Source organism: Balaenoptera acutorostrata, chromosome 10, assembly GCF_949987535.1.
Source record: "Balaenoptera acutorostrata chromosome 10, mBalAcu1.1, whole genome shotgun sequence".
NCBI lineage: Eukaryota > Metazoa > Chordata > Mammalia > Artiodactyla > Balaenopteridae > Balaenoptera > Balaenoptera acutorostrata.
The window spans coordinates 37,076,266-37,097,738 of record NC_080073.1 but is presented as its reverse complement, the minus strand read 5'-3'; the positions used below and the strand labels follow the sequence as shown (position 1 = coordinate 37,097,738).

The following is a 21,473-nucleotide window of genomic DNA, read 5'->3' as shown; positions in this document are numbered from 1 at the left end:
AGATCCTACATGCATGCCGCAACTAAGAGTTCGCATGCCACAACTAAGGAGACTGCCTGCCGCAACTAAGACCTAGTGCAACCAAATAATTAATTAAAAAAAAAAAAGCACCGTGTGGGTCAAACAGAACATGTCTGGGCCACAGTCTGTGGATGGTAGACTAGAAGGCTAGGTTCCAGGACCCTCTGGGGCTCTCTGGAAGGATAGTGTTTGCTTTGGGGGCATTTCCTGCTCTCATTTGGCAAGAGGGTGGGGTGCTGTTCCTTGTGTACCACCCCAGACCTGCTTCCTGGAGCATTTGATGGCTTTGCTCCACTCTGGCCTCTTTCCTGACTAGTCAGTCGGAGCCCTCCCCTTGACCTGCAGATGGCTTCACAAACACAGGCCCAGGCCTGCCCCAGGTAGGCCAGAGCCTGAGAGGGTTCCAAAGGCAGGGCCAGCATAAGGCAGGTGTTGGGGGCCTCAGAACCCTCTTGCCCCACCCAATCCCCAAATTCCTATCATAATTCCCGGGCCCTATCACTGTAAACCCTGGAGCTCATGTTTCCAACCCTCCAGGGCAGACCTGAGCTGTTTCTAGAAAATCTAGCCACTCTGCAAAGCTGGCCCCTCACCCACCACTATTCAGACAGGGACTGACACCCCAAGGAGCACTGCTGGGCCAAGGCCAAGGCCACACTGACCATCAGCAGCACAGGCTGGAGGTTTTGTCTGTCTCTAAAACTGTCTCATGTCCATTCGGGTCTCCTCGAGGTGAAGGCTGGCAAGATTTCTCAGCTGGCTGGCAGATGTGGAAAATGAGGCTCAGAGGAAGGCAGTAAGCTTGCTCAAGGTCCCTGGGCTGCATGATCCTTATAGAGGGGCACTGCTAAAAATAGTTCCTGGAACCCAGAGTGGAAAAGGATGAATCCTGGGGCTAGGGTCAACGTTTTTCTTTTGCCTTGGTCCCTGGGCAGGTGCTGTGTGCAGCAGCCCCTGACGGTGAAGATGACGCAGACGGGGCAGAGGGTGGGGAGGAAGGAGAAAGTCAGGGAGGCCAAATCCCAGCATCATCCCCAGAACGGAGCCTGACCTTGCCTGAACTCCGGAGGCTTGGGCTCTCCTGCCCAGGGCCAGGGTGATGAGTTTATATTGCAGCTCTGAGGAGGGAGGCAAGACAGGATTGAGGGATAGAAAAGAGAGGGAAGGAAAAATCACGGGGGAGGGAGAGGGGAGTAAGAATGCTAAACCCAGGAGAGGGACCACAACTTTGCCAGAATGGGGCCCACCCAGACTCATCACTGAGGCAGGAGGGGCATTCCCACTTCACAGATGCAAAATCTGAGGCTTAGGGCATGGGGTAATTTGCCCAAGATCCCAGAATCAGAAAGTAGCACAGTCAAGATTAGAATTCATGGCTTTAGCCTTTGCCCTTCAAGCAATGTCTCAAACTGGAAACCACTCAGGCAGCATTTCCCAAAATGTGGCCCCAGTATACCCTACCCCTGCATTACCAGGAGGGAGGCCTGGTTAAAATGCAGATTCCTAGGTCAGAATCAAAGGGGCATGGCCCAGGAATATGCATTTTGACCAGTGCCCTGCTGGTGGTTCTTTGAGACCTAACACTGGGAAGCTTCGTGGCTCTCTTTTGGCTTTTCTGGTCTGACTTCCTAGCCCTACATCCTAGCTGCACCCCTGGAGCCCAGCTATTCAAACTGAGTCACACTGCCCTCCAGGACAAAACTGGGCCTTTCCCATTCAATGCCTCGCCCACCAGTCACCCAGTCCCATACAGACCCACCCTTCCAGCCAGTACCTCTCTTCTGGAAGCCTCCCTTGTGGTTGGGATTCCCCTCTCCTTCAGCTTGTGTTGAAGTAATATTGGGTTGGCCCAAAAGTTCATTTGGGTTTCCCACAACATCTTACGGAAAAACCCGAACGAACTTTTGGGCCAACCCAATAGCCTCCTCCTCCCTCTGGAATTATTTACAACATCCTATTTTACTTTCCGTGTGGATCTGCTTTGTTTCCCAACCTTTCCCTCTATTAAACAGGAAACTCCCAGAGGACTAGAAACTTACTGGTTTAAACAATAAACCTCTGAAATCCATGACTTCACTTGACCCTCTGCCAACCACAAGTGGCAAGGCTGGGAGAGATTTACAATGAGGAAATGGTGCCTTAGAGAGATTGTAGCCTACTTAAGACCAAGTAAGATTGAGCCAGGGTTAGAACCCATGTCCAGCTCCGATGTCCAGTTCTTTCTGCTTCTGCTTTGCCTCTGATCACTCAAACAGCCCTGCGACGCGGGCAGAACAGGGATTATGATCCCATTGCTCAGATAAGTAAAAGTGAGGCCCAGAGATGGACAAAGCACTCAATACCATCTTTACCCTGTTTTGGCTGTACTTGGGTCTGACCTTTTCTCTTACCCTCTCTCTGGCTGTTGGGCACTGCCCAGGGGCCCTCAACAGGATGGGTTAGAGCTGAACTTTGGATTCCCAGGCAAAGCCCTCATCCTGGACCCCTGGAATGCTCCCAGTGCCACTCCGGACCCAGGTGCCTCCTCTTCAGGTGGAGACTCGCCTCACCTGCCTTGCAGCTGGCTGGAGATTCAAAGAGAGGGAATTGGGAAATACCTGGACACACCTTGGTCACCATCACTCTAGACTTTGTCCCTCTTATTAATGCCCAGCTGAGGAGGAAGCAACCTGGGTGGCCCTTTCCTCAAGAGTGGAGGAGGGCAACTCTGAGCCTGGCACGGGCCCAGACCAACCAAGCCCAAGTTAAGCTGGGAAGGGTGTGGAGCAAGGAGGCCAGGCTGGCGTTCCTGAGAGGGGTTTGCCAAGCTGTACTCCACAGGTGTGGTCTGGGGGAGACTCAAAGGAAGTGAGGGCAACTCTGAACTTTGGGAGAGAGTACTGAGTCACCCAGCTGGTGCCCGGCCAGGGTGGCCAGCAGGGACTCTGGACAGCACACAATGGAAAACAAAATAATAATTAATATATGTCAAACCCCAACTATGTGTCAGGCCCCATGCCTCCACCCTCACCCCCACCCAGTGTGTAGTGTGTGGGTTCCATCCAGCCCTGTTCCTTGTGCTCCTTCTCTGCATCAGGTTAAGTCCCTTTATCTCGGACCAGAAAGTGCCACGGCTGGGTCTCCGTCTGCTTCTCCTCGTCCTCCTCACTACGGATCCCTCCCTCCAGCTGCCTGGGCATCACCCCCAGGACCACTCCATCCTTGGTCAATCCAGCCCCACCTCCTCCGGGAAGCCCTCCGCCATGCAAAAAGTCCCGGGTGGGTCAGATCCTGCTTAAGACCCTGGTCCGGAACCCCTCGTTTCCCCTCCCTCCTCTATATCCAAGGCACCCGTTTTTGCAGCCCTATAACCCCCTGGTTGCCCTAGAGGCGCTTCCCCTCCGACTCTGCCCTTTTATGCTCCACAAAGGATTCTAAAGCATGGGGTAGTTAGGGGAAGCGGCAAGGTGGTGCAGCATGAAGTCATCGGTCCCCAGTCTTGTTCTCCGTCCTCCCAGCAGGCAATCCCGGTAAGCCCAGGTCCCACCAGCACATACCGAGCCTAAGGAGGAGGGCCTTTACGCCCCGCCCCGCCCTTCCAACTTCTGGAGCGCGCCGCGGTACGCCTGCGCGGAGGACGCCCCCGCCCATGGCGCATGCGCAGCTGTCTATCTGTGTATATTAGGACGACGGGGTTCGCGGCCTGAGGATTCTCGCGGATAAGGGCAACGGTTTGTTTCTACCCTTGTTTGGGTACACGCCGCCACCGCCGCCGCCGCCGCCTCCTCCGCCTCCGCCGAGTCTCCCGCGCAGGTGAGGGCCCCGCGCTCTAGATGCGGGGCGGCCGGGGACAACCCCCGCGTGTCCTGCTTGCCTGCGCCCCGCTACTCCGGCCGTTGGGACCCCATCCCCCACCGCTCCAATCACCCGCCGCCTCGGGGTCAACTTTCATATGCCCGATCTTCTACCTGATCGGCCCCCTCCCGCCGTTCCCGTTTAACTGACCGCTTTCGAATTCCCTTCTTAGACACCTCCCGTTATTCTCGAGCTCTCGACTCCCCGGGTAACCACAGACCTCCCCTGCCCAGGACCACCGCTTTTCGCCAGACCCACTGCCCTCATTTTTTAGCCCTTGTCTCTTCCCAGTTAGCTCCAGCGGCGCTTCCCCTCGTAACCCTGGCCTTCTTTATGCCCCCTCCTTTCTCAGTTATGCCCAGTTCACGGAGATGTAGGGGCATAACCTTGGGGAAATCCTGGCCTCAGGAACCCAGGGCCGGACTGGATGCCTTCTTGGGGTCTGGGAGTGTAGGGACCAGGAGAAGATCAGGGTCCCTAAGAGTCTTCTCTGCCTTGATGGATGACAGTGGCTTCTTCCCTGGCCTCACTTCTTCACCTGGGTGGGTGCCAAGGTGTGTTATCTGCACTTCTGCACTGTGTATCTTCCTCAAGGAGCCTCTGACCTCCCAAACCTGTTCCTGACTTGTCCCTCCTGTCCCACCCCCTTGGTTATTGATCATCAGTATTTACCTTATTTGGTAAAGTAGTTTTGCAGGTGCCTTTGTATGGAGCTGGGGAATGAAGGTGATCTGGGTAGAGTGTGGTCACCACTTCTTAGTTGAGTCCCTCATCAGTGCTGTCCTTAGACATTTTTGAGTGAGACTTGTTAGTATCCCACAGTACCCTTGCTATAAACTTCAGGTGACACCTGAACCCAGTGACCTTAGAGTGGGTATTTGCGTGATTATTAACAAGTGTTGGTGTCACTCCTCATCTTTGTACAGGATCAGTGCACCTCCGGGACATGGAGACTGTTGTTCGCCGCTGCCCATTCTTATCCCGAGTGCCTCAGGCCTTTCTGCAGAAGGCAGGCAAATCTCTATTGTTCTATGCCCAAAACTGCCCTAAGATGATGGAAGTTGGGACCAAGCCAGCCCCTCGGGCCCTGTCCACTTCAGCAGTACTCTGCCAGCAGGTCAAAGAAACCCCTCCGGCCAACGAGAGTAAGTGTCCTTAGCAATGAAGTAGAGAGTGGTGATGTTTGCATTCATTACAAGACCCTGGAAGCAATTCTCATGCACAGTGCTGATGAGGGTCACGCTATCTGAGGCGGTTACTCGGTGCCAGGGTCAGTTCTCTGCATAGATTATCTCATGGAATTGTCGTCCTAACCCCACAAAGTAGGCAGTTTAGTTTTCACATCTTTAAAGGTGAAACAGTGGCCAGCATTCCACCTTGTGGATTGCATGTCAGTGTCTGTTGGAGTTTGTGAGTTGTCAGTGCCTCATTCATGTAAATGTAAAGTTGGAATCTTTATGTAAAGTTGGAACGTAGAAGCTTGTAGCTTTTAAAGTTGTGATTTTTTTCTTCTTCTTTTTTTTTCCTTGCCTTTGCTATGTTGCCTGACCTGTGCCTTTTGCCCTCAATTCCTTTCTGTGCTATGCCTTCCCAAATTCCTGCTAGTTTCTTATGCAGTCACTTATCTTATACCTTATCTCTTTGTCTGGCTCCAGACCATATAGGCTATTCCAGGCTAAACCATCTTCAAAGTCAACTCTACCTGTGAGTTTTTCAGTTAGGTTAGGCTACACTGAGGTATCAAGCAACCCCCAAATCTCAGGGCTTAACACATAAAGATTTCTATCTTGTTCACGCAAGGTCCACTTTGGGTCATCAGGGCAATTCTGTTCTAAGCAGCGACCTGGGGTTCCACACTCTGGTGTCCTACACCTTTAACTCTGAAATAGGTGGCTTTTGGGTCACTATTGCATAAGGGGAAAGTGAGAGGGTCTCAAACCAGCTCATCTTTTTAAAACTTTTCATAACAGTAAATTTCAATTATGAACAACAATATCAATCCAGGGCCAATTTTGCTTCACTTGTGTTCCCCATTCACCCCGTCTGCGCCCACTGTATTAACTTGAAACTGATTCCAGAAATTTCCTCTGTAAATATCAGTATGCACCTTTAAAAGATATGAGTTCTGGGCTTCCCTGGTGACGCAGTGGTTGGGAGTCCGCCTGCCAATGCAGGGGACACGGGTTCGAGCCCTGGTCTGGGAAGATCCCACATGCCGCGGAGCAACTAAGCCCGTGCGCCACAACTGCTGAGCCTGCGCTCTAGAGCCTGTGCTCTGCAACGAGAGGCCGCGATGGTGAGAGGCCCGCGCACCGCGATGAGGAGTGGCCCCCGCTTGCCGCAGCTAGAGAAAGCCCTCGCACAGAAATGAAGATTCAACACAGCCATAAATAAATAAATAAGTAAATAAAATTTTAAAAAAATAATAATCTTTAAAAAAAAAAAAAAAGATATGAGTTCTTTCTTTTTTTTTGCGGGCAGGGGCACACCACGTGGCATGCGGGATCCTAGTTCCCTACCAGGGATCGAACCAATGGAAGCGCGGATTCTTAACCACTGGACCGTCAGGGAAGTCCCTATGAGTTCTTTCTAAAAGCACCCTCACAATACCATTATCACACCTAAAGAATGATGCAACTTCCTAATATCATCAAATACTCAGCCCCACCAGCTCTTGGATATTTTAGTCAGGAAGCAACACACAACATCCATTGGCCAGAACTAGTCACATGGCTCCAACTAAATGCACGGATGCTGGGGTTTTTTCTCTTTTTAAAATTTTTTTTTTACTGTGGCAAAATGCATATAACATAAAACTTACCATCTCAACCATTTTTAAGTGTACAGTGGTATTAAGTACATTCATATTGTTCTGCAGCCATCACCACCGTCCAGTGTCCAGAACTCTTTTCATTGTCCCAAACTGAAACTCTGTGCCAACTAAATACTAACTCCCCATCCTCCTCCCCCAGATCCTAGCAAACATTATTCTACTTTCTCTCTTTGAATTTGACTACTCTAGAAACCTCACATAAGTGGAATCATACAAAATTTGTTAAAGTAGTGATTTTTTTGACACATTTTTTTTTTTTTTTTTTTGGCACGACTTGCGGGATCTTAGTTCCCCGACCAGGGATCAAACCCAAGCCCCCTGCAGTAGAAGTGCTGAGTCCTAACTACTGGACCACCGGGGAATTCCCTTAACACATGTATGTTTATTTTGTATGTGAATTTTTAAATTTTGCTTTTAATAAAGAGATCAGAGATTTAGTTTTGGTCTTTGCCAGGAAAGAATGAAGCTTTTCAGATACCACTTAATTCTAGGGAATAATTTACCTTACAGGCTCTGTTAGGTGTGTTCTCTGGATGTGGACTTGTAAGAAAAGAATGTTTTTTTCTTTTACTAGAAAGGATTTAATCCTTTCTAGGATTTCTTTTCCTCTTTCCCATTGTTTAGGAGTTAGTTATGGTTTTTACCAATCTGTCCCTAGCAGTAGATTCCTCTTCTATTCCTGGTTGAGTAAAATGTGACTTGTCCACTTTATAGACTGCCATGCATCCATCACAAATGATATTCACAAACTATTTACTAGCTTATATAGATCTTTATAATGAAAAGGGCAGAATAAACAAGCATATACAGAATAAGTACAACTTTTTCTAAACCTACACATAAGGGGTAAAGAAAGATAATATGCCAAGTTGTCTGCAATGGTTACGTTTTGAATAATAGAACTCTATTTTTCTAGACTTCCTACAATGAATATGTATTTACTGACTTTTATAGTGAGTGAAATGAACTTGAAAGCAGTTTTTTTTTTTAATTTTATTTTTTCACCACACGGCATGCGGGATCTTAGTTCCCACACCAGGTATTGAACCCGTGCCCCCTGCAGTGGAAGGATGGAGTTCTAACAACTGAACTGCTGGGGAATTCCCCAAAGCAATTTTTTTGCTTTCCTTTATAGATTTTAATACAAACTGTATTGAGACACTGCCCAAGTTGTAGGAGAGCCTAGCCTATGACTCACAGGAGGATTCCAGAATGATGAAGAAAGACTTCTCTGGAAGGAAGATGAATGCATTTGCTCAAGGGGAGAGGGAAGTCTAGAAGCTTAATTACCAGCCAACTGCATAAGTCATGAACTTCTTTGAGGCATTTAGAGAAAACTGGTAGTTTATCTGTTAAGCAACGGCAAGCTTTTTTTGTCAAGAATCTGTTTAGAAAATATTACCAGAGAAAAAAACTGTGACCACTTCCAGTTACCGTCAAGAGTGTGTCCTCGCAGGAAATATGCTGAGTGTACTTGGGGTAGATTTACTGGAAATAATTCAACTCAAGAATGCTGGGCTGTCTAGAACTAGAAAATACTACTTTGGGGATTTATAAGTGAGAAATACTATGGGCTTGAGAGGTAGGTGAACTGTGCCGGTTAACTCTTCACAGGGACGTTGTATCCAGTGAGGCAGATGAGAAAACAGTTGATTTAGCAGAACCTAATAAGAATAAACTTGTCTTTGGATCATGGGATAGAGTAAGTATAAGGTTTGTCTTTGAGGCAACAAGAGAAAGAAACAAGTGGGCTTTTGTGTACCGTGCAACCAGATCTGATGCTTCAGTTTTAACATTTCCCCCCTCAGAAGACAAAACTGCCAAAGCCAAGGTGCAGCAGGCTCCTGATGGATCCCAGCAGACTCCAGATGGCACGCAGCTTCCGTCTGGACACGCCTCCCTTGCCGCGAGCCAGGGCACTGCGAGCAAATGCCCTTTCCTGGCAGCCCAGATGAGCCAGGGCGGCAGCAGCGTCTTCTGCAAAGCCAGCCTAGAGCTTCAGGAGGATGTGCAGGAAATGCATGCCGTGAGGGAAGGTAAACAGATGACATGAGCCATCAGAAGAGCAAAGAGATTCTTTGGCTCTTTCAGACCCTCAGATTTATGTGTGAACTATTATTAGGGTAGTATTTGTGTCAGCACCTTCCTGTTTTAGGGCCGAGGAGAAAGGTCATCAAGATAGAGGACTGTATGGCAAAATGTGGGAGTTTTTTTTCTGTGTGTGTGTGTAGGATGTAACCAGCTTTTACAGTAATTCTTTAATTTCTGAAAATACCCCTCAGGCATAAACTATTACCAGTTGCCCTTTGTTTCTTTCCCACCATTTGGTTGGATAAAAGGTAAAAAACAGTGTTACTGCAGTGAGTGCTAGTTTTAGGACTCCCAAGCTGTGTGTCTTAGTGGTGGTCATTGAGTGGCAACCTTAATTCCACTTGTGGCTGTATCCATGGAACACATAAGGTCCCCAAAATTCTCCCCAGCAGAAATGATACAAGTGGCTGAAATTGTTTTCTGTGAAGAAAATTGTCTCAATTAGGGTAGGGGGGTTGCAATGGGGAAGGCAAACCAGCCAGAAAAAAAATAGCTTTGGACTTTAATGTTCCTCAAAGCTGGCTGGTAGCTCTGAAAACAAAACCAAACAGTAACTAAAGAAGAAGAGAAGCTTCATACACTCAGTTACATCTCACTTTCGTTATGATGGGCTATTTTTGTGAACTAGGCAGTAAGCCATTTTTGACAGTATGTCTGGAAGGTATTGTAGACTCAGAATAGAACATTGGTCCCCTTTGCCTCTTGTTACTTTTGTTACAGAGGTTGCCCAAACCTCAGTGAATCCCAGTGTGATTAGTGTGAAGACCGATGGAGGGGAGCTGAGTGGTTTGCTGAAGAACTTTCAGGATATCATGCGAAAGCAACGACCAGAAGGAGTGTCCCACCTTCTTCAAGATAACTTGCCAAAATGTGAGTCTCCTCGTTATTTGCCTGATGCAGGAGAGTTTATAACTTAAACATACATCAGATTAAATGTATAATTGCATGGTGAGTTGTGGATTAAAAGCCATGTCTCTTGCTTGATGCAAGTAGATGCTCTTGGCTATAGTGAATGCCAATCCTATTGATAGCCTGCCTTGTCTCTCTTAACACCTACTGTCTGCTCACGGGGTCAGACAGTGTCATTTGAGACATACACAGACTCAAGATAAGGATGTCAAGGAACTTGCCCAGATGAGTACTTCGTTAGTTTGTCCAGAATCTCCTTGCTCCCGAATGGCCAAGCTGGGATTGGAACCTAGGTCTTACACCAAAACCTAGATGTGCTTTTTAACTGTCAAACTGTACCATCTTTTGTTCGGTTTTTAGCTGTTTCCACTTTTCAGTATGATCATTTCTTTGAGAAGAAAATTGATGAGAAAAAAAATGACCATACCTATCGAGTTTTCAAAACTGTGAACCGGAGGGCGCAGTTCTTCCCCATGGCAGATGACTACTCAGACTGTCTCATCACCAAAAAGCAGGTGTCCGTCTGGTGTAGCAATGACTACCTAGGAATGAGTTGCCACCCACGGGTGTGTGGAGCCGTCATGTAAGTAGCCTTCAGTTTTCAGATATCACTGGCATGACTTAGCAAGACATTGATGATTTATAGGAATTGGATCTTTTATGGGGGGGATATTCAGCAGCTGAAAGTGTGCCATAGCAAAATGCTCTTCTTAGCCTTTAAAAATATGTACAGGTTACTTTTAGAGAAACTCTAGTGTGTAAGTAGTTGGTGGAGCCCCTTTGTGAGAGTTTAAGTTTCTGGGCTCATTGACTACACATGTCCACTCACTTACTACCCCTCCACAGGCAAGTCTTGAACAGAGGCTTCCTGGCTTGTGGCTGTGGGTGGAGAAATACAAATCGAGCAGCACTGGATGGTAGAGGGACTGCCCTGGTGGTACAGTGGTTAGGACTCCACGCTCCCAATGCAGGGGGCCCGGGTTCAGTCCTTGGTCAGGGAACTGGATCCCACATGCACGCCGCAACTAAGAGTTCACACGCGACAACTAAGGAGCCTGCCTGCTGCAAATAAGACCCAGTGCAACCAAATAAATAAATATTTTTAAAAAAGGGCTTCCCTGGTGGCACAGTGGTTAAGAATCCACCTGCTAATGCAGGGGACATGGGTTCGAGGCCTGGTCCGGGAAGATCCCACATGCCACGGAGCAACTAAGCCCATGCGCCACAACTACTGAGCCTGCGCTCTAGAGCCCGTGTGCCACAACTACTGAGCCCGCGTGCCACAACTACTGAAGCCCACGCGCCTAGAGCCCATGCTCCACAATAAGAGAAGCCACTGCAATGAGAAGCCCGCACACTGCAACAAAGAGTAGTCCCCGCTCCACGCAACTAAAGAAAGCCCGCGTGCAGCAACAAAGGCCCAAAATAAATAAATAAATAAATTTATTTTAAAAATAAAATATTAAAAATAAAAATAAAAGTGCTGGTAGAGCCTGTCATTCATGTCCTTCAGGAGGTTTGCCATGGCTAGGAACACTTGAGAGAGTTGCTGGTCAAACTCTCCAAGGAGGCTTGCTAGAGAGAACCCAGTCTGAGGTTTAGTAATAGAGATAGCCTGACATTATGGAACTGGTTCACAAAGGGTTTAGGTAACCACCATTCAAGATGTCCCTCTAGAGCCTGAGGTCATGTTATTGGAGAAAAAGATGTTTGTCAGAGAAAAGAAATCTCAGTAAGTTAACTAAAACTCAACTAAGATTGTTGACACTTGCTCTTGATGCTCCCTAGACGCATCATCACCCTGGTGTGGAGACCTTCTCCCGCCCAGTCTAGAGATGAAGTGGATTGAAACTTCTGTGAACTTCTGGTTCACAGGGAGAGAGGTGCTACAGCAACATCAGTTTCAGTCTCCTGGATCCTGGAGGGAGGAATGTTCACATCGTATTCAGAACCATGAGATTTATTTTCTGTCTGCTCTTTTTTTTTTTTTTAAAGGGACACTTTGAAACAGCATGGTACTGGAGCAGGGGGTACTAGAAATATTTCTGGAACTAGTAAATTCCACGTGGACCTGGAGCAGGAGCTGGCTGACCTCCACGGGAAAGATGCAGCACTCTTGTTTTCCTCGTGCTTTGTGGCCAACGACTCGACCCTCTTCACTCTGGCTAAGATGATGCCAGGTAGGAAGCCTGTCATGGGTGCCTTAGAGTTTTCTGGCTTTCTTAGTAGTAACAGGAATAGTGACAACAAAGAAAGCTTACCAGAACCACTCAAGAGTTATGATAGTAACTGGGAGCATTTGTTCTTGAATTGAGCATAAAGTGTTAACTGTACATTATAAATGCCAGTAGAACATGATAACAATGAAAAATCAGATTTGCAGGGCTTGTCTTTAAGCTAATTGCTTCCAGTGTGCTTTGTACTCTAAGAAAATCCTTTGGAGAATTCTCTTAATCATGTGTAGTTATCTTTTTTTTTTTTTTAATTAATTTATTTATTTATTTTTGGCTGCATTGGGTCTTCGTTGCTGCGCGCGGGCTTCTCGTTGTGGTGGCTTCTCTTATGGTGGAGCATGGGCTCTAGGCACGCGGGCTTCAGTAGTCGTGGCACGCCGGCTTCAGTAGTCGTGGCACGCGGGCTCTAGAGCACAGGCTCAGTAGTTGTGGCACACGGGCTTAGTTGCTCTGCAGCGTGTAGGACCTTCCCGAACCAGGGATCGAACCCGTGCCCCTGCATTGGCAAGCCCTATAGTTATCTTTCGATTGAGTTTGGAGTGAGGCAGCCAGATTTAAAAGCAGATTAGTTGCATGCCACTGGGTTATTTTACACCTATGGGCCTTCTCAGAGGAGAAGCACTAGTTAGTTATTTTTCCAGGAAGAAACTGGCACGCAGGGTCTTTTTCCTACTGGGCAAAGCAGCATTTTCAGGTCAAAGTCTGTTGTCCTTGACTGTCGAGGAAATAATTTGTCTTTGGTGCAGATGGCAATCAATAGCATTTTTGTCTTGTTAGGCTGTGAGATTTACTCTGATTCTGGGAACCATGCCTCCATGATCCAAGGGATTTGGAACAGCCGAGTGCCAAAGTACATCTACCGCCACAATGATGTCAGCCACCTCCGAGAACTGCTGCAGAGGTCTGACCCTGCCGTCCCCAAGATTGTCGCGTTTGAAACTGTCCACTCAATGGACGGTAAGTCTAGGTAGAGGCCAATCTGAAATCTTAAATGAAAACAAGGCCTGAACTTCTTAAAAGTGTGATATTTATTTCATTTTTGTAGTTTCTTTTCACTTTGGCAGGATTTTGTAGTTGCGGGACACTATATAGATTGGGATGAATGTAGATATTCTACTCTGGCTTTTACTAGGCTCCAAACCCCAAGGTAATCCAGAAACTGGGGGAAGTTAATTGGTTTCCCCAATATTAAAAATATCTTAGAACGTACATTGTTGTGTTCTAACTCTTACCAAAACAGTAATTCGTGAAATAGCAAGCACTTCAGTGTGGTCTGTGGTCTCTCCTAGGGGCAGTGTGCCCACTGGAAGAGCTGTGTGACGTGGCCCACGAGTTTGGAGCAATCACCTTTGTGGATGAGGTCCATGCGGTTGGGCTGTACGGGGCTCAAGGAGGAGGGATTGGCGATCGGGATGGAGTTATGCCAAAAATGGACATCATTTCTGGAACACTTGGTACGTACACTCTGCACAGTCTGTAATCTGCACTAAAATTACATTCTCCTAACAAGGCCAAGGACTACTGGTCTAACAGGTCAGGTGAGGAGATGGTCTGATAGCATCTAAAGCCTGGGTCACTTTTTTGAGTGAGTTTTTCTTTCCTCAGTGAGTGGTGGCACAGCTTATCAGAATCCCTTGAGTCATGGCATGGCCCCCAGAATCAAAGTAAATCTCACAGCCTAACATGATAGAAGTACCATTTGTTGCCATCTGAGCTCATTCCAAACATAGTTGTGGCTTTAGGTATACGCCGTGGCAACAGCCTTTACTCTCTGTGCGTCAGATTGTTCCCTTATATTAAAAAAAAATAAAAAAGAAGAAAAATAAATAAATAAATAAAAAAAAAAAAGAAGAATTTTAGTGCTTTTCTCCTAGAGCTGCAGGTCAGGCATTGTGTTGTGTAGCGCTGAGCTCTGTGCCTACCGGGTGGGAACATTCCAGTTCACCTGGCTACTTTGTATTTCCTCTGCTCCTCCCAATAGAGAGGCCGTGTCTCTCGGAGCAACTCCAGACTCTTCCAGACTCCATAGCCATGCTGCCTGCTGGGTGTAAATCTTGCATGCTTAATAACTCACTAGCTGTGTGACCTTGGGTTTGTGGTTAACTTCTCTGTGCCTCAGTTTCCTCATCAATATGATGGAGGTAACAAAATAACCCACCTCAGCTTGGAGAAGATAAATGAACTGTATACAAACAATTACTGTAGACATTCTCTTTGTCTATGAGGTGAAAATGTAAACTGTACAATTTTTTTTTTTTTTTTTTTTGGCTGCATTGGGTCTTTGTTGCTGCACACAGGCTTTCTCTAGTTGTGGCGAGTGGGGGCTACTCTTCATTGCAGTGGGCATGCTTCGCTTTGCAGTGGCTTCTCTTGTTGCAGAGCATGGGCTCTAGGCACACAGGCTTCAGTAGTTGTGGCACGAGGGCTCAGTAGTTGTGGCGCACGGGCTCAGTAGTTGTGGCGCACGGGCTCAGTAGTTGTGGCGCACGGGCTTAGTTTCTCCGCAGCATGTGGGATCTTCCCAGACCAGGGCTCGAACCCATGTCCCCTGCATTGGCAGGCGGATTCTTAACCACTGCACCACCAGGCAAGTCCAACTGTACAAATCTGAGGATTTTAAAAGTTAGTAAGGCAGTTGGAGACCATGTAGTGGTTAGCTAAAGTGCCACTTTACAGTCTGCAGTTGGTAAAGGAAGGGCAGGCAAAAAAGAGCGTCCTTCAGCACCGTGAAGGGGCGTGAGAACGTCGTGCAGACCAGTAGAGCCTGGGGCCTCGCAGGGCAGAGCCTTGCCAAGAGGAAAGCTCTTGTTCTTGTGTCCTAATTCCAGCAGCCCTTTTCTTGTAAAGAGCTCTTATGACATGGGCTCTTTGAAGGTATGGTCACTGTGAGATGAAAAGGGCTGGAGAGAGAAATTTTCCACTGTCAGAGATTATACCAACCCAGCAGTGTGTGGGGCTCAAGCAAGACTGTTAATTACAGAACATAATGTTAAGATCGAGGAGGACTCTTCTGGAGTCATTAATCCTGAAACCCGAGATACCGATTATACAAGGGGACTTAACAAGAATTGAAAAATGAGGCCGGCCCTAAATCAACCCTAACAGGGTCTGAGTTTTCATATTTATCCAGCAAACACTCCTTGTCAGAATTTGGGGTTACTTAAGTAGAAATTAATACCAGCCCTGCCAAAACAGTTAATGTCTCAGCTGGGTGACATTCCGGCCTCAAGGGTGATTCTCACAGTGAGCCCCCCGCTCAGACCCTGTCCTGGAGCAGGCGCAATGCAGAGCGAGGGGGGATGCAGCCAGCCTGGGTGGGAAGGGAGGTGGCACGTGGGGTTCAGGCACACTGTGATCAGTTGCCAGTGCCAGGCCTGGTCTGGAGACCTGCGCTTTGATCCTGGTCAGACACCAGCTTGGCCTTGTGACTTCGGTCAAGACCCTTTCATAACGTTCTCAGCCTTTTCCCGTTCGGAAATGGGCTTGATTTGAGTCTTAGGGCACTTAAAGATGAGGAAGAGAAGAGTGAGTGCTCTGAGGCTCTGCAGCGCCTGGCTGTGCACACTTTGGGCAGTTGCTGTAATAAATGAGCCTGTCTCCTCCCAGGCAAAGCCTTTGGCTGTGTTGGAGGGTACATCGCCAGCACGAGTTCCCTGATTGACACCATCCGGTCCTATGCAGCGGGCTTCATCTTCACCACCTCCCTGCCGCCCATGCTGCTGGCTGGAGCGCTGGAGTCTGTGCGGATCTTGAAGAGCACCGAGGGCCGGGTGCTTCGCCGCCAGCACCAGCGCAACGTCAAGCTCATGAGGCAGATGCTGATGGACGCCAGCCTCCCAGTCGTCCACTGCCCCAGTCACATCATCCCTGTCCGGGTAATGAGCGGCCTGTGATTGGACTCGCTGGGGGCCGGGCCTCCGCACTTGACGGGAGATGTCCTGGTTCACACCTTCCTGAAGTTGGGCTGCGGCAGGGTGACTGCCAGGGCGAGGGACTGTAGCCAGTGGCCCTCTGCCGTGTTTCCGCCTTTGGTTGACTTCACAGTGAGAATGAAGCCTTTGAACCCAGCAGGCTGGAGCAGAGGTTCCTTCTCCAGAGCACTAGCCTTGACAGGGTAAACACAGAGCTTGTACCTGGAAAGCTCCGGAAGTCTGAGCTTGGCTAGCTTTGAAGTATGGCTTTCTATTCATTTAATTTTGAAATGGGTCTTGCTCTGCCCGCTACAAAGGGTAGCCCTGTTGGTGTCACAGTTGAATTCATCTAAGTAGTGGAGCTGGTATAAAAGCTGCCTTATCCCCAGGATGCACACGTCCAACTACCGTCATACTGGGGTCACAGAAGCTCCCGTTTCCCCCATTCAGAGTCTGGGTGGGAGATCAGTGTGAAATTTACTTCTAATATGGTTTCAGTTCTCTGGTCTGTAGTGAACAAAACTGGACCCTTTAAATCGCAGGTGTCTGGGCAGCGCTTTACCTCTGTGCCAGGCTTGCATACGCGGCTCCAGCCTGAGCCACGTGGGCACACCTGTCACTAGTCTCTGCTAAGAGGTAGTCCATCCGGTTCTGGCCTTACCTTCTGTTATCATCAAACTTAGGTTGCAGATGCTGCTAAAAACACGGAGGTCTGTAATGAGCTAATGAGCAGACATAACATCTACGTCCAAGCGATCAATTACCCCACGGTGCCCCGGGGGGAGGAGCTGCTGCGCATTGCCCCCACGCCCCACCACACGCCACAGATGATGAACTACTTCGTGGGTGAGTAGCCGGGGAGCCGCCAGCACCTCATGGGAGAGTGGCATGAAGCTGTCTTTTCAGTGTCTATAACTGAAGGCATTCAGAGTCATTCAGATTTGTCTCTTCTTTTTCCAAGTAATTCAGAATGTTCTCAGATGGTATAAAACTGTAAAAGACACTTAGTCGTTTGCGTTCACTTCAGGAGGGTGCAGTCATTTGGGAAGCGCTGAGGGAGCCTGCTAATCCACTCACTGTTCCCATGCCCCTGTCTGTGCAACTCAAGGATGCCCAGTCACGGCTGTCGCAGGAGAGATGCCTCTGAAGGCCTAAGTCTGCCTGGGCCTCCAGAGCTCGGCTCTGCACTTCTCTCTGTTCTCTGAACCAACTCCACACAAACCCCTTTTGATGACAGTCATTGTTCAGCATTTTATATTCTCATAGTTCTGTAGAAGCCAGTCCGTCACCCCCCGCGTCCACCTAAAGGCAGAGACCGAACGGGCTGCTCCTGGTTGCCTCTGCCTCAGAGGTGTGTTCTCCTCCTGAGCCGCCACCCCCGTCCGAGGTGTTTCCCCTGCCTGGAGCCTTTAGGGCTGCTCTGCTAGGAGTGCTCAGCCCGACACAGTGGAGCCATGTGGGAGCAACTTCTTTCCTGAAGGCATGTAAAGGAAAGCCACAGTTGGGTTTTGTTTCTCTCTTTTTTTTTTTTTATAACAGCCTATTAAGATGGAATTCACATACCGCAAATTCCACCCTTTCAAAGTATGAAATTCAGTGGTTTTTAGGTAATGTGGTGCAACTGTCACCACTGATTCCAGAACATTTTCGTCACCTCAAAGAGAAACCGCACACCCCTTAGCAGCCACTCCCCATCCCCAGCCCCCGTCAGCCATCAGCCCTGATCCACTTTCTGCCTATACATTACATTTTATGTAAGTGGAATCGTACAATATATGGCCCTTTATGCCTGGCTTCTTTCACAGCACAGTGTTTTCAAGGTTCAGCCATGTTGTAGCATGAATCAGCACTTCATTTCTTTTTATTACCAAATAATCTTCCTTGGTACAGATATACCACATTCTGTTTATCCATCAATTGACGGATGTTTGGGTTATTTCCACTTTTTGACTATTATGAAAATAATGCTGCTGTGAACATTTGTGTGCAAGTTTTTGTTGGGGGCGTGTGTTTCCATTTGTCTTGGGTATGTACTGCCTTTAATTTTTAAAAACTGTTCCTCCTCACAGAGAACCTGCTGGCCACGTGGAAGCGAGTTGGGCTAGAACTCAAGCCACATTCCTCAGCCGAGTGCAACTTTTGCAGGAGGCCGCTGCATTTTGAAGTGATGAGCGAAAGAGAGAAATCCTACTTCTTTGGTATGAGCAAGTTGGTGTCTGCTCAGGCCTAAGTGTGTCGCGCCCTCAATTACTCCACCTAACCCCAGGCCACATTGTATCCAGGTAGTCAGTTCTCCAGAGTTGTCTTTGTATGTGAATTAAATTATATTAAATTTTAATCTGTAGTAAACGTGTAGTCCTGCAAATAAATTCTTGTCTAAATCATGGGTCCTCTTTTCATTGGCTCCTGAATCAAAAAATCATTGATCCCTTTAAACTTGGTCTGTATTGTTGAGATGTGTGAAGTATATAAAAACATCCTGGTCCTCCGGTAGTGGCTCCAGACCCTGCTGGGGTGGCAGGACCTCCCAGTCCGCAGGAAGCCGGCATGTCTTTAATGCGAGCCAGGTGGTGGCCCAGCTGCGCCCCAGCCTGAGCAGTTCTGAGAGCAGTCACCACAGGGCACCACACGGCGGCTGTTTCACTCCGAGCCTCTCCCCACACCTTACGCGCAGTCCGCGCTGCAGCGGCTTCTCCCTTCCCACTTTCCCTTCCCAGCCACTTCCTCCCCCTCACACTTCCCTGTGAAAGTTGGGCAGTCGGGCTTGTCTGTCACCAGCAGGTCCTCCAGCACCAGCTGCACCTGTGATCGCGCCCCTGCCCTGAAAGTGGAGGCGTTTGTGCTCCTTCCCCCGGACTCCTGCCCCTCATGTTCTGGGTCCCCTCGCTTCTCATGCATTCCTGCAACCATCTCTTGCCTTCTCCCCATTGGCCTGCAGCAGGCTCTCACCCATCCTAAAAATAAAACAGGCTCTCCCTCAGTCTTGACCCCCATCTAGCTGCTGCCTCTGTTCTGCCCCTTTTCTGTTTAGCCCTCCCCACTTGGTCCTTCAGCCTGTTCCTTGTGGAGGCCGCTCTTTCCTTGCCACATCTTGCTTCTTCTTGCCAAATCCAGTGGCATCCTGTTTTCCTTTCATTGGATCTCCCCGTGGTATTTGAGGTGGTTGTCCTTGGCCTTTTTACAGCTTTCTCTAAGCTTCCGTGCCACTGACCTCTCCTGATTTTCTTCCTCCTTCCTGAACTGGTCCTTCTCTGAACATTGAGCGCCCACTGGGTTCATCTCTAACTGCATGTAACCCCTCCCCTCCCTGCACAGGATCTCCCCCAGCCCCGGGTTTCCAGTTCCAGCTGTACGTCACTGAGGGCCAGCAAACAAGCACCTGAACCACGCAGCTCCTGAGGGCGTCCTGGGTCTGCCCACTCCTCCCCTTCCTGCCCTTCTCCTCATCGTCCCACATCTACCCAGTTACTCCTGCCTCTCATGTGGAAAACAACTCTGTCTTGCCCACGCGTGACACTGTTAGCAAGTCATGTACGTTTTACCTCGAAGATACACCTCAGGCCAGGCCACTTCCTGTCACCTCCCACTGCTACCATCCTGCTCACGCCACCATCATCCTGGCACCCGCCCCAGCCTCTACCCCCCACACAGCAGCCTGAGAGAGCTTTTTAAAAAAACGGAGTTCCGTGGCGGTCCAGTGGTTAGGACTCGGCGCTTACACTGACGGAGCCCGGGTTTGATCCCTGGTTGGGGAACTAGGATCCCATGCAGTGCAGCCTAAAAAACAAATATATATATCACATCCTGTCCCTCCCCTGTAGAAAATTTTTCTGGGTCTTCGAATTGCACTCATTAAATTCTAGATTGTCACACAGACTGATGACATTCTCTGGGATCAGGATCCCATCCAGCTCTGCAACCTCATCTCCCATCCCACCCCAATCTGTTCGCTCTGCCTCACGTGTGGAAACATACTCCTGGGCCTCAAACACCCATGGACGTTCTCACCAGCTTCCAGACCTTGGTGTTGTTAGCCATTGTTTCTCTCCTGGATTTCGCTTTCCTGGATCGTGGTGTGGGTGCCTCTCTTCACACAGGACAAGGGTCCGCGAGGAGACCTTCCCTGAGGCCCCGGACTAAGGCAGCCCCTCCTGTGTTCTCACCATCACTTGGCCTCCCCCCGGGCTTCCCTTCAAAGCCTTGGTCACCACCCCTGTTGACCGTTCCCCTGTCGTTCTCCTTGCTTCTCTCTCCCCAATGCCATGCACAGTACCTGACACACACAGTGGACATTGAGCAAATGTGCTGAGTGAACGAAAGGGGACTGTCTCAGCTGTAACGAAACACCACAGACTGCGGGGCTTAAACAACAAACATTTGTTTCTCACCGTTCTGGAGACTGGAAGTCGCGGGTCAAGGTGCCAGCAGATTCAGTTCCTGGTGCCAGCCCTCTCCCTGGCCTGCACGCAGCTGCTTTCTCACTGTAAATGCACGTGACCTTTCCCTCTTCCTCTTCTTATAAGACCACTAATCCCACCACAAGGGGCCCACCTCCTGCCCTAATCTAAATCTAATTACCTTCCAAAGGCCCCACCTCCAAACGCCATCACCTGGGGGTTATTGCTTCAACCGATGGGAGGACAAACATTCAGCCCATAATAGGGACCAGTGAGAACACCCAAGGCTACTTTACCAGAAAGAATAGGTGAGCCGAAGCTCAACCAAGCAGCCGGAGGACACAGAGCCTCCCGGCCTCACTGGCCTCTCTCAGCTCCAGGGGCGGCTGGGGGTGGCCCCACGCCCCTAATCAGCCCAGGCACTGAGAGAGCTCGCTGAGTCCTGGTCCCATCAGATAAAGCCACACACCTGGGCAGGCCACTGGGCGTGATGGAAGTCATGTCCCCTTGGAAAAACCACGCGGTTCCTTTCTGCTCAGGAAACATGCCTCACTCAGCCTTCCCAGCTCTGTTACTTCACGAGAGTCTTCAGGGCCTTCCCATTGTCCGCCACGTTCCCACGCCTAGAACTCCCTCCACCTCCTTTCCGCCCAGTGTGGTTTCCCCTCTACCTTGGGTCGTGTTTCTCCCTGAACGCTTAACGAGACCCACCTTCCTTCTCATTAAGACTCAGAGCCAGCTGGGTCAACAAGGTCATGAGCTCAACTCCTCCTTGCTGCTGGTGGTTATGAGAACAAAGGATGATGTAATGTTCTGGAGGGAGCAGATGGATTTATCAACTGCTTACACAGGAGAAGCTTGGCTTCTAATAAGAATCCAAGTGTGAAAATGTATGATGTCACGGAAGTTTCCCAAGAATATTTAGAAGCCTAGGGTGTTAAATAAAATGTCTTAGAGAGGAAAGGGAGAGCTGTAGCTTAGAATCTTAGCAGGTAGCATTTCCTTACATTTACATTTCTTCCCGTCAAGTTGTCCTAAGGCTCATGCCCTCTACTTGTCTAGCACACACTGCTCCCCAACAGCAAAGAAGCACAAGGAGGAAACACCAGGGTCCGCAGGCACCTCGGTCCTCCTCCCAGCTTCATGAGCCTCCGATTCAACCACATTTGCCTCCAAACCCCGTTCAGTGCTCTGGGCAGGGGCCCTGATTCAGGAGGATCCATCTCTGGGTGGAGAGAGAAAA

At 49.0% G+C, this 21,473-nt stretch overlaps 1 protein-coding gene across 2 annotated transcripts; it reads left to right on the top strand.

The window, feature by feature from the left end:
- Nucleotides 1-3,657: 3,657 nt before the first annotated feature.
- Nucleotides 3,658-18,217, top strand: ALAS1 (5'-aminolevulinate synthase 1). 2 transcript variants are annotated; one of them, XM_007174718.2, is made up of 11 exons: nucleotides 3,658-3,813; nucleotides 4,782-5,000; nucleotides 8,497-8,724; nucleotides 9,500-9,649; nucleotides 10,049-10,271; nucleotides 11,684-11,868; nucleotides 12,700-12,879; nucleotides 13,212-13,376; nucleotides 15,604-15,797; nucleotides 16,517-16,679; nucleotides 17,903-18,217. In XM_007174718.2, exons 2-11 carry the CDS (start codon nucleotides 4,802-4,804, stop codon nucleotides 18,061-18,063), a joined length of 1,848 nt encoding a protein of 615 aa, XP_007174780.1. In that variant the 5' UTR covers nucleotides 3,658-3,813; nucleotides 4,782-4,801; the 3' UTR covers nucleotides 18,064-18,217. The 2 variants fall into 2 exon arrangements, with proteins under 2 accessions (XP_007174780.1, XP_007174779.1); XM_007174717.2 differs by having other exon boundaries at nucleotides 15,529-15,797.
- Nucleotides 18,218-21,473: the final 3,256 nt, after the last annotated feature.

Coding starts and splice junctions, on each gene's coding strand:
- ALAS1 (XM_007174717.2), top strand. CDS start 4,802: ATGGAGACTGTTGTTCGCCGCTGCCCATTCTTATCCCGAGTGCCTCAG. Junction 5,001..8,496: donor AACCCCTCCGGCCAACGAGA/GTAAGTGTCCTT, acceptor TTCCCCCCTCAG/AAGACAAAACTGCCAAAGCC. Junction 8,725..9,499: donor AATGCATGCCGTGAGGGAAG/GTAAACAGATGA, acceptor CTTTTGTTACAG/AGGTTGCCCAAACCTCAGTG.